This window comes from Stegastes partitus, unplaced genomic scaffold (assembly GCF_000690725.1).
Source record: "Stegastes partitus isolate 25-593 unplaced genomic scaffold, Stegastes_partitus-1.0.2 Scaffold1578, whole genome shotgun sequence".
Classification (NCBI taxonomy): Eukaryota; Metazoa; Chordata; class Actinopteri; family Pomacentridae; genus Stegastes; species Stegastes partitus.
Genome location: NW_007579309.1, coordinates 1 through 12,154, shown reverse-complemented (window position 1 = coordinate 12,154; position 12,154 = coordinate 1). Strand labels below are relative to the sequence as shown.

Below are 12,154 nucleotides of genomic sequence, written 5' to 3'. Positions count from 1 at the left end.
TTTTTTTTTGGTGGGGGAGTATAACACCTCCCGTCATCTATTCTGGGTGCAGGGAGGTTCCCCTCAGCCTGGGTGTACCCGCTGCAGAGGGGCCCCTCTCTCTCTCTCTTCTCTCTCTCTCTCTCTCTACATCTCTATATGTAGGTCTCTCGCCCCTCGCTCGCTCTCCTCCTCCACCCTTCCTGTACGTGCAGCTGAGCAGTTGCCAGATGCCAGCCAACTTAACCGAGCACCCAGGAGCCCTTTGTCCCTGAGTCACCTCCCACCTACACTTTTTTTTTTTTTTGCAATTCTTTTCTTCTTTTTTTATTATTATATGTATGTATGTGGGTTTTTTATTTTTTGATGTGGTGGTTGCAGCACAGGAGACAGGAGGAAGTGGGAAAACTGTGACATCATGGGTAATTATATGGGTGGTGCGCGCCTTCATTCCCAACGGAGGGAAAAAGAAGAAGAAGAGAAGGAAGAAGAAGAACCTGGGCTGTGTAATAGACACCCAGGAGTTCACTGAGTTGCTAGTGGTGGTGGTGGTGGTGGTGCGTTCAAGTCGGGTCGGTGGGAAACATTTGCATGTTTACGACAAGCGAAGCCGCCTTGTGCTGCTGCTTCTGGTTCATCAGCATACAATCAATTAACACTAACAAGATGATAATGTGTCACCACCTAATTGGAAAACTCTTTACTGCAAATATTATTGAGTCTAAATGTGGATTCAAATTTTTGTTTTGTGCGACTCTTCGTTTACCAGAACCTCTGCAACGGGGAGTTTGCGATAGGGACACAACACTAATGGGAAAAATGTATCTTTTGACAGCTGAGCGAAGTTGATGCTAATTTAGACTTTCAAATTTGAGATTAAATCTCAACAGAAAAAAGTAGAGACTGACTGTAGCTTTTACTTCCTGTTTGTTTCCAAGTAGCGTGCAAATTATATAAATGCATATTTACATTAGACCTGCAGCGATTAGTTGATGAACTGATTAGTGGTCTACTAATAAATCAATCAACAACTGGATTAATTGGTCTGAGTAATTTTTTAAGACCAAAAAAACCGTAAATTTTCTGATTTTAGCTTCTTAAAGTTGAATATTTTTCTGGTTTCTTTCTATTTCAAGCACAGCAACAGTAAACTGAACATCTTATCTTTGGGTTGTTGACAAAACTAGACTTGTGTGGTCGTCATCTTGGAGTTTTGGAAAACACTGACATTTTATAGACCATACTACTGATGGATTAACTGAGAAAATAATCAACAGATCAATTGATAATGGAAATAAGCAGCTCATATGGTGCCACCACTTGGTCAATGGAGCCTCCCAGATGTACAAGAAGATACTTTTTAAACAATCTTGTTGGCCATCACATCAACAATACACATAAAGGCATTTTATTTGATAGCAACACTCTGAAATCTTGAGGCCAATCAGCTGGACCTATTTGGATTCCCAGTTGATTTTAAGTTGCTGTGATAAGTAGAGGACATTTTGAAGTTTTTATGTTGTTGGCTATAAAATCAAACATTATGGGAGCTGAACTGAAGTCTTTGACCAAACCATGAGCACATATGGAGTCCTGTCTCATATTTTCGAACTGGTGCATGCATACATACATGTTTACCTAGTTGTAGTGGTGTCCTCATGTTGCACAACGACAGATATTTTAAACATTTTATAACCGTCGCAGATTTCCGACCCCTCCTCCGTAATCAGATAAAACTTGTAACTTGAGCCCTCTAAAAGTGCGATCACAGAGTCAGCGGTAAAAACCTGTTTCCTGCTCTTGAGAAACCACCACAGCTGAATTTATGTTTCTGAAAGAAGTGAAAGTTGGAAACCGTTTTGTTTTTGGAGATGTCAGGCTAGGACAAAGTTTATCAGTGAGAGTTTTCTGGATGAAAAATGGTGCCAATGTTTCCCTTCACTGCTGTTTTAAAGGATATTGTTCGTGTTTTTTAATATTTGATTTTGGTTTTCTGCTCGTTGGTCCCTGTTTGTTGTGGACTCTGATTCTGACTTTTGTCATATCTGAGTGAGAGAGAAAAAGGAAATATTTTTAAAAAACCAAACGCGCTTCACATTCAGCACATTCAGGCTCCTGTTGACCTCTGACCTCCTGATCATCCTCAGGTCGACGGTGGGGACGGACGGACGACGGCGGCCATGGAGCAGAAGCCGTGCGTCGAATACCATGACCTGGAGGCCGCCGAGGCTCTCGTCAGCATGAGTTTCTGGGGTCAAAGGTTGCACAAGCCCCGCCCACTGACCCCCACCTCCGACTCCTGTGACTCCATCCAGCTCCACCCGGAGGGAGGAGATGCCCCCAAAGACCTGATCGCCCTGTCCTCCCTGGTGAGACTCACTTCTACATCTACACTCTCAAAGCACTTAAAATGGAAAATGATCAAAACAACATAAAGGAAAAAGAAGTTTTCAGTTCCATTGATGTAGAAGCCAAGAGCCAGTTGGATGCATTTTCAGAAAACCATTTGGGATCCCAAATGATTTTGAAGTTCCCTTGAAAACAAGATGCCATTTGTTCATTTCATAATTTATCAACCTTCTGGTCACCAAAACAATAAAACTAAATGAAAGAACCAATCAGAACACATCTTGTATGCACAGTTACTGGGAAAAGACGAACTGAATCATACTAATTATTTTGACACAATTTGTTTTTTTTTTAAAATTTAAAAATCATGTGCAGCGCATATTTGGCATCCCGACTCAAAGTTGCTTGGGGGGGGACAGGGATAAAAAAAGAAATAATTGTTCATCACAGTATGTATCAAACAAAAATACTAAATGACACAGAAACATCTTCTGAAGCATGAGAGAACTCAGTAGGAAACATTTGGAATCCCAATTCAGCGGTTCATTTCAGTTCATGCCATAATTTGGTATTAAAAGACAAACATTGACCTTGTTAACTGTCGAGGGGGATAAAAGATTTTTTGAAATACAAGAAAAGCATCCATAAAGAGCTCAGTTTTTTTTGCAGAGCACATCCAAGTTCTTCAGTATTTATTTACATTTGGGATCCCTGAAGAAAAACAACAAATCGCTAATAGTTAATTGCAAGCTGCAGCTCAACACTGAACTTCTTTTATTGTTATTCTCTCCCTCAGTGTATGACTCCACCTCACAGTCCAAGTTTCGCTGAGGCCTCCACCACGGCTGTCCTCACCACCACCACCTCCTCCTCTCTGAGCCCCACCACCAGACAGGTCATGTCCCGCCCCAGCCTCGCTGTCTACCCCACCCTCATCAGCGACTCCCACACCTGCCTCCCCCAGCCCTCCTCCTCCCCCGTCACCTCAGAGACCTCAGCACTTCCACCTTACACAGAGTCGTCCTGCGTGGCTCCGCCTGGCAGAGCGATGGCCACCAGCGTCATCCGCCACACCGCCGACAGCCTCAGCCTTCCTACGCCTCCACCTGCCAACCAGCCAACAGAAACCTCCATGTCACCTCTTCCGGGAACTCCAGAGACACCTCCAGCGGAGAAGGTTTTACCTCCTCCATCTCCTGAAATCCCGTCCTCTCCTCCCTCCGCAGCGTCTCCTCCTCACTCCGCCCCGCTGTCTTCCTCTACGGTCTCCTCCTCTCCGGTCCTCTGCCAGGTTTTCCCAGTGAGCAGCCGGACGGGGATGATCTCAGCCTTCGTTCAGGCTCCGGTTCAGGTGCAGACTCAGGGGGGACCCAAACCCATCCTGCCCCAGTCTCCTGCTTCCAGCTTCGCTCAGCCTCTGTTGGTGGGCTCCGCCGTGCCGCAGGGCACCGTGATGTTCGTGGTGCCCCAGCCACCCGTCTCCCAGACATCGCAGGGCCCGCAGACTGTCATGACCCTGGGCAACACCAAGCTCCTTCCCCTGGCCCCGGCTCCAGTTTATATGCCGTCAGGAGCAAGCAGCGGCGCCTCGCAGGCCGACTTCTCCCGCAGGCGAAACTACGTTTGCACCTTCCCCGGCTGCAAGAAGACCTACTTTAAGAGTTCACACCTGAAGGCTCACCTGCGCACACATACAGGTACGAGTCAGTCACCTGACCACAGAAACAACCACAGCTCACCCATCAGCCAGAATCACTCTGGATTGATGTCTGCCAACTCACTAATAACACTTAACTCCAGAGAGTGTAAACCAATCACGTATACCTGAGATATATTCATGGATTGGTGCTTTATGTAACATTTAGGCAACACAAGTCAATATTGTTTTTCTAAAACTGCTAATGTGAACTCGTGAAGGGAAACACAAGACATACTGCAGAAAGCTTGTCTGCTTCAGCCCATACTTTTAGTTTTTCCAAATAGTTTCAAACGTAGCTCTGATTCCTCCGTGGTTCTACGTTCTAACACTCCTGCCATCTTCCTCTGCAGGTGAAAAGCCGTTCAGCTGTCACTGGGAGGGCTGCGACAAAAAGTTTGCCCGCTCCGACGAGCTCTCCCGCCACCGCCGAACGCACACTGGCGAGAAGAAGTTCGTCTGCACCGTGTGCGACCGGCGCTTCATGCGCAGCGACCACTTGACCAAACACGCCCGGCGGCACATGACCACCAAAAGGGCGTCATCATGGCCCACCGAAACCCGAGACCTCAGCAAGGGCGCCCTGAACAAGGGCCAAAACAGGGGCCCCGCGCTTCCTGTCAGTATGTTGGTCCCCACCGCCAACTAACAGACTCACAGAGCCCACAGGGCCAACTCAGGACCCCGGGGGGGGATGAAACGACCGCCAACCGGACTCTCAAAGTAAAAATGTGTGGTTGTTTCAATCAGCTCCACCAGCCACATCAGGACGATGTTTTCTACTCTACCCGTCATCGGGCCCCGGCTACGTTTACAAGACTCTCAGAACAGGGTCAGAAAAACCTGGGGAAATCAGATTAGGAATTTCTTGTTAAGATGGCCGTCCTACTGAGTGTTCAAGTACTCGGATCCTTTAATCAAGTAAAAGTACTTTGTATTCATGCCACAGTAATTAAATGATTAAGAGTATTTGTATAAGATCCGAGTGCTGCCATTGTCTGGTTAATATCATATATCACGTAGACGGAGCTGACAGCTGAGGACAGCGAGTTTCCCGCCCTGCTCAGGACATTTTATTCCCATGAACCACAAACTCACCGCTGGAGGACATGAAGGCGGCAGGCTGCTATTCATTCACAGACAGAAACCAACAAAAACCTGACATTGCACTGGATTTTTTTAATCTTGCTTGTTTTTGTACTCTCTCCGTGTATAATCATGTTTACTTCATGTGTACATGTCACGTTTAGCAAAATGTATGCACTCTTTCTATTGTTTGCCAAAGCCTCTGTATCGTGCTTCTGTTATTAGCCTACTTCTGTTTATTTGTCTGACTGTAAATATTGTAAATATATTGATATCTATATGAATGTTACGTGTATTCCAATCTGCATTTATTGACAGTACGAGTTATTGATATTTTAAAAACGTCAGTGGACAGTATTCATCACTGTGATACTACCTACTATCTTTGCTTTACACATTATTATTATTATTTAATAAACATTTGTTGAGGAAAAAGTGCTGTTTTTGATAGCTTGATTTGGCCCATAGTGTAGCCAGTAAGAAAATACCTCATGTTATTAAATGTTATTCTTAATAATAACAGCTTATATCGGAATAATCCCATTTCTGAACATTTGCCTGTAAGCGATGGTAAAGAATATGGCTTTTATAATAAAACCTTACCACAAAAATCAGAGCTGCTTTGTTGTTGGTCTGTTAGCGGCTAAGTTTGAGGAAAATTAAACGTTTTGAGTCTGATGTTAGATTTCATGTGCATTTTTAACTTTGCTAACATGATAAATTAGCAGGTTAACCCAGACTAAGGTCTATTTTCTGTTTATCAAAACTAAATTATCCCATTTTATGGGACTGTGAAGGAATAGTTCAACCGTCCACAGTTAGATGTGAAGATATTGTCACCTGTCTGTTCAGGACAGAGCAGCAGTGAGGTTGCTGTTAGCCTGAAAGCAACTAAAGGTAAAGACCTAGCTTTGGCTTTATAATGACCTCAAAAGACATGCCTACCAACACCTTTAAAGCCTCCAGGTTTTAAATTAGATTTTGAATCAGTACACAACTAGCTGTTAAAAAAAATAAACAAACAAAAAAAACCCTGGGTATTATGTTTCTTCATGCTAAGCTAGGCTAACAAACCACATCCTGAGTCAAACATGAACACAGACATGAAGCTTCCCAATCAGGATAAGGCAAAAGAATACATTTCCAAAATGCTTTCCTGTTCCTTTAAGTATACTACACAGAGCAGAGGCCACATATTTATCCTGTCATATTCATAGAACTTGATTAATTAGTATTTTTTTAAATAAATTTGTGCCACCAAAGTACAATATTAACTATACTGGGTTTTAACACCTGGACAAGTTTATTTTGAGCTTATTGGTTGCAGGTTTTTCCAACTGTGTGCACTACCACACAGAAAATCTGGGGAAAGTCAGTAAGTATTATTTTGACTTTCAATACATCTGTCAGATATTTTATTGAACCAACTGACTGATCAGTGTAAAAAAGGTCAGACTATCTAGGCCGTTTTCTAACACAGGAGCTTGTAGAAGATTTCAGAGTGGGACATACCTTTGTGTGTTCAGACTGCCAGAACCGTCCCCCGTAGTATCTCCTTCAGGGCATTTTTCAGGAGAGAAAAACTAAGCTGCCCACAAATACAGCTGTGTCAGTCCAGAGACTGATTGGTAAAACTCAAAGAGGACAAGAAGAGTCACTTTTTCTTCCCTTTTGATGTCTTCATCAAGTAGCGGTGTTCTCCATTCAAACATCAAAAATGTAAAACTCACCATACGGGCTAATATAACAGACCTCCATTGTTCTATTTCAGACTCAGACTTAACATCGAGATCAAAGCTGGTGGGTCAACTCTGCAATAAGAGGCTGAATGGGGCAGTTAAAGAACCGCTCCTCTAAATGTTGGGGGTACCTCACACCTGCCCCAAGCTCCTGTAGAGTTGTCAAAAATGCAAAGATTGTGACTTTAGGAAATAGATGAAATAGCAAACAGCAAGTCTAATCAACCATCAAAACATTTTGCAACACACACAAAAAAACCTGATCTTCTCATCAGCAATAGAGTATGGTCCGGGTCTGGGCGCCTGGAGAAATAATCAAAGACCTGTATACTCTAGGGGTCAGTAGGGGCCCCAGGAACACTTCTCGACCCCAGGGCCTGCCAGGACACTGTGCCGGCCATTTACAAATTATGAGGCAAGAGTACATGGACACAAAGATTGAGAAAAGATTGCACAGTTTTTGGTCATTTGATTCTCTTTATTGTCATTTACTCGATTATTTAAGAAGTTTTACCATTTCCAACAGTTCAGTTTAAGTATCCATGAACTGAGAGATAAATGATTACCTTTAAAATAATAATAATAAAAAACGAAACCGCATAAATTCTTCTATTTGTTTTTTTCTCAGCAGCTTGAATGTGGGGCTTAATTGTCTACTAAAAGTCGCGTACTCGGCGCTGTGCGACAGAAAAGGAGGTTAATTCGGTTTTCCAGGCTGCAGTGCTTTATATAAACACATACATTGTCCCGTATATGAAGTTTCTGCTCGACGACAGCGGGGCTCTTACGTGTGGAGTTATACAACCGGAGCTCCGCCGCTCTCTCTCCCCACACCACCCGGTAACAACCATCAGCCAATCCCAAGGCAGCACCGAGGGGGTGTGACCAATGGGAGAGCACGACGTTGTGCCGGGAACGTGAGAAGGGCGCGCCATTGGCCAGCGAGGTCCCCGCCCACTTGCCTTACTGACCGACATTCAGAAGGAGCCAAAGAAAACCAGCAAAAATAAATTTAAAAAAAAGAAACACACTGGAGTCTGGTGGGGCGATGTGAGCGGGACAACAGGGACATCATGTGGCCTCGTGGTAGGACTACAACTCACTTTGAAAATGAACGCTATTTAAACATGTTTAAATATTGAGTTCAGGATCCTACAATGATGTGAATTTTTGATTGATTTGAATTTCAAGGATTAAAACTATCTGTGTGTATATAAGGGAGACTAAACAACTGCTCCACAAGTGAATAGCACAGCACCTGAGAACAAACTTGTCAGGCCAAGACACAGCAGTCTGCCTACATCTGAAGGATGAGAGACACTCCTTAAAGTAAAGTCATTACTAAATAGAGAAGAGAGATGGTTCGAGACAGGACTGAAGTAATCCATCTATGTTAAACTTGAAGAACGATCTCAAAACAGAGGAGTTTGTACAACACCACTTATGAGGTACTTATTGTGCAGTCTTGAGATCCTTCCACAGCTAGTTTCACAACCGTTTGCACAACCCTGCTTTCTAATGGAAGGACATTTATAATATTGGATGCTAAAGTCTAAACAGTAATATCCATCTTTCTTAATAGTTTGTGCAATATCAGGTTCAGTATCAAGTGTAACCGTTTAATTCCATTATCACGTTCAATAATACTTTAGTAAATCAGTATCATTGCCGGTATTACCTCAGAATCAGAATCAGATTTATTGCCATGTATAGTTCACACAATACGAGGAATTTATTCTGGTGGGTTGGTGCAACAAAACAGCAATAAGTAGAGAGTAAACAATAAATATACAGTAAAATAAAGTAACGAGAAATAAAAATAACTGTAATAGTGCAAAGAATCAAAGTTAAATTTAAATAAGAACCATAGAACAGTAGTGTTATTCCTTCCTTCTGAAGTCACTTCTTACTTACTACTACTTATCTAATCTAGTATTATGTAAGATTACTTTCACATTTCTTTTTAGTAATGTACTTGTATGTTATTGTTTTTTATTAGGCATTGCATTTATTGTTGTTACTTTATTTTTTATTTTTTTATTTTTTTATTTTTGACAATATCTGACACGAGAATTTCCTTCAGATTATGGAAGTTCTATTTCATCTTTTCTTATTTTATACCTTGAGGCGTGTAAGTTTTGATTTGTCAGTAGACTATCAGCCGTGGGTTTAAGATGAGGATAAATACCTGTGACTCCCCTTCAGTCAGTTAGAACGCAAGAATTGTCATTGATAAAGGTGAAAAGTCTTTAAGAACCCCTTTAAGAAAAGTTTTCACTGAGGTTTTCATGAGTTATATTGCAGATAACCATCCCGGCCTCCAGGGGGCGACTCTGCCAGGTAACAGTTGGTGTTGTTGTCTTCAGTAGCAACCAATCAGAGAGCTTCCTCCCGGAAACAGCTGATAAGTCACCTCCGCCTGTTTAGAGGGGAAAATGAAGCTGTTATTATCTTCGTTATTCGCGCTTCAAAAGCTGAAACCTGATCACATCAAAGGTACCACTCATTCAGATGATCAGAGACAGAAAAATACAATAATTCAGTATTTAAATAAGAGTTTAGTAAATCCAAGTGACGACGAAGAAACCGACCAATACAACAGGGACGTGTTCTATTGTCTGACATGTTGTCAGATTGTATGTTGAAACCGTAAATGTCAGCGTTAGTTCTCATATATGTAAACATGCACGACACATTCAGGTGAACAGTTGTTGTAATATGTTGTGTTTTGAAGGAGTTTTGGCGCTAAATTGCCATGGTGACAACGCCTCGACATTAAAGTAAACAACAAAAAGCGCGGCAGCGGGAAACAAACCACATATTAACACTTTAAACACCGCCATGTACGATTGTCGGGTTGTTGTTGCGTTTTAATAGGAGGTTAAATACAAGCAGGTTGATATCAGACACTTTTCGATATTGAACAGCAATAAAACAAGTTATTAAAGCAGCAACACAGCAACATATTATCGGTTCATGATGAATTCGATCCAGTTTGAGTGAATATAAGCAGCTGTGAAATCCCGAGTTAATAAATATCCAGATCCGTATCCGTTTATATGCCGGTTCAACTCTGCTATATTAATTTAAATGCACATTAATGCTTTTTACAAGCTTATATCTCATTGCGGAAGTCAGTTTACTTTTGGCGATTTCAACGATACTTTAACTTTATGTCAATATTTTATAATCACCGTTTTAATGCAGAATAATGTGTGTTATTGTTAAGATCTGAAACGTTTTGTAAGCGCCCATTGTTAGTAGTTTTGTAACAGCCGCTGTGCTCAGTTTTGTAACCCCGCACTAACAAAGGCGTTTGAATTTCCCGCAGTCATTTTGGAGTCACGTGATTATGTCTCTCGTTCTGATTGGTTGCGTCGTTGCCTCCGTTTAAAGGGACGGTACGAGCTGCGCTCCCATTGGCCGGCTGCGTTCTACCGCCAAGATTTCAATAAAAAGGCGAGCGGCCACAAGAAACCGCTTCAGTCTGTCTCTCCGTCTGTCTGCTGCTAGTTAGTTAGTGTAGCTTTCTCTTGCTTTTTACTCTACTTTTAGTTCCTTAACTTATTTTTTATTTATTCTTCGTGTCCGTGTCAACCAGGCAGCCACCATGCTCTCCACTCGCCCTCCTCTCTCCGACCTCAACGAGAAAACCGTCAGCGGTCAGATGAGCGACATGTCGCTGGACAAAGAAAACACGGTGAGAGCAGGAATCAGTAAATATCGATAAGTGGAGCTTCAGGAGCCGTTTACACGCTCAGCTGTCCGTCTGTAGACCAACACGACGCTGCTGTTTACCGCAAACTCACTGCGGACATTTTCTCCTCAGCTCAGCCTGACTGACCCACATTCAGCCGGTGTTTGAGCTCGTTGACCTCATTAATCAATCAATCAATATATTTATTGAGAAATGTTCTGTTCAGTTTGATTCTAGACCTTTATTTGCTGACAGTCTTTGTTTCCTTGCAGCCTCCGAGTCTGAGCAGCAGCCGCATCCTGGCGAACAAAACCGCGCGGAAAATCTTCGCCGACGCTGCGGTAAGTGAAAGAAAAGCTGCTGCAGCTTCACACTTTCAGCGGATTCACATGATAAACTGACCGCGTTGCTGCTCGACCACCTGGAGGCAACTTTGTGTCCTTTATTGCGGCGATGTGGCGCCTAAACTGCGGATGTGGCGCCAACAGTCAGCTGTCAGTGCTGCCTCTGCTGCTCGCTGCTGTTACTGCCTTTAACTGAGTCAGTGCAGGATCCTCATCAGAGGCTTTAACCTGCTGTGATCAGTCCATCATCCATCAGTGTGTTTACATCACTGATCAATTACCTCTGAGTTCTTTTCTCACATTTTTAGTTTTGTTTACTAAAAGTCCCAAATCTCAAAATGTTCAATTTAAGCTGATACAAGACAAAGAAAGCAGCAAATCTTCATTTGAGACACTTAAATCTAAAGAAATGTGATGTTTTCCAAAGTTTTACTAGACTGTCAACTAAATGAGTTAATCAAGATATTTGCTGAATTATTTTCCTGATGTTCAGTTCTCATTTTTTCATCCAGATGTTTAGTCTGAGTCTTTAAGAAGAAGATGGTCCAACAGTAAATGTATTCATAGATGGTAGTAGTTTACTGTAAAGATGAGTGTTATTGAACAGAAATAAAGACAAGCTGCTGCTCTTATTCAATTAGTTGATGACAGTAAACAAAGCAGGAAATATTTCAAACACTTTAAACTATAAACTTTTTTTTTAGACAAAATGTCAAAATTTGTTCCTTTTGAAAGTATTTCTTGAGCTTTACTTGTTATCAGAAAACTGTGACAGACAGTTTTTCCATTTTTTGCTGAACTGGTCCATAAATTAATCAGCAGATTAACAGTAAAAACTGCAAGTTTCAACTCTAAACAGACACTAAGTTGTCACAGGTTTCCAGGCTGCAGCAATCTTAAGTCATGGTTCCTAAACGTGTCCTGCTGATGAGGAAGGAGGTTGATGGTGGTGTTTTCTTGTTGTTCAGCCCAAAGCCGAGAAGAAAAGCAGCAGCTCAGAGGAAGAGGAGCCGCTGCTGAAGGATAATCCTCGTCGCTTCGTCATCTTCCCCATCCAGTACCACGACATCTGGCAGATGTACAAGAAGGCCGAGGCCTCGTTCTGGACGGCAGAGGAGGTAACGGCAGCTGCTGCACTCAGACGTGTCAGATTAGAAGCAGCTGGATCATGTGATGTGAAAGTTTCTGTCTCTGTTCAGGTGGATCTGTCCAAGGACCTGCAGCACTGGGAGACTCTCAAGGATGAAGAGCGCTACTTCATCTC

The 12,154-nt window shown here is 42.5% G+C and overlaps 1 protein-coding gene across 1 annotated transcript in view; it reads left to right on the top strand.

Annotated features, from left to right (window-relative positions):
• The window catches only part of klf11a (Kruppel like factor 11a), a 7,586-nt gene extending 1,860 nt beyond the window's left edge, over window positions 1-5,726 (top strand). The window contains exons 2-4 of the mRNA XM_008300705.1: window positions 2,127-2,348; window positions 3,125-4,025; window positions 4,378-5,726. Coding sequence (XP_008298927.1) covers window positions 2,127-2,348; window positions 3,125-4,025; window positions 4,378-4,673 — 1,419 coding nt within the window. The 3' untranslated portion in view covers window positions 4,674-5,726. The remainder of the gene's footprint in view (window positions 1-2,126; window positions 2,349-3,124; window positions 4,026-4,377) is intronic.
• Window positions 5,727-12,154: the final 6,428 nt, after the last annotated feature.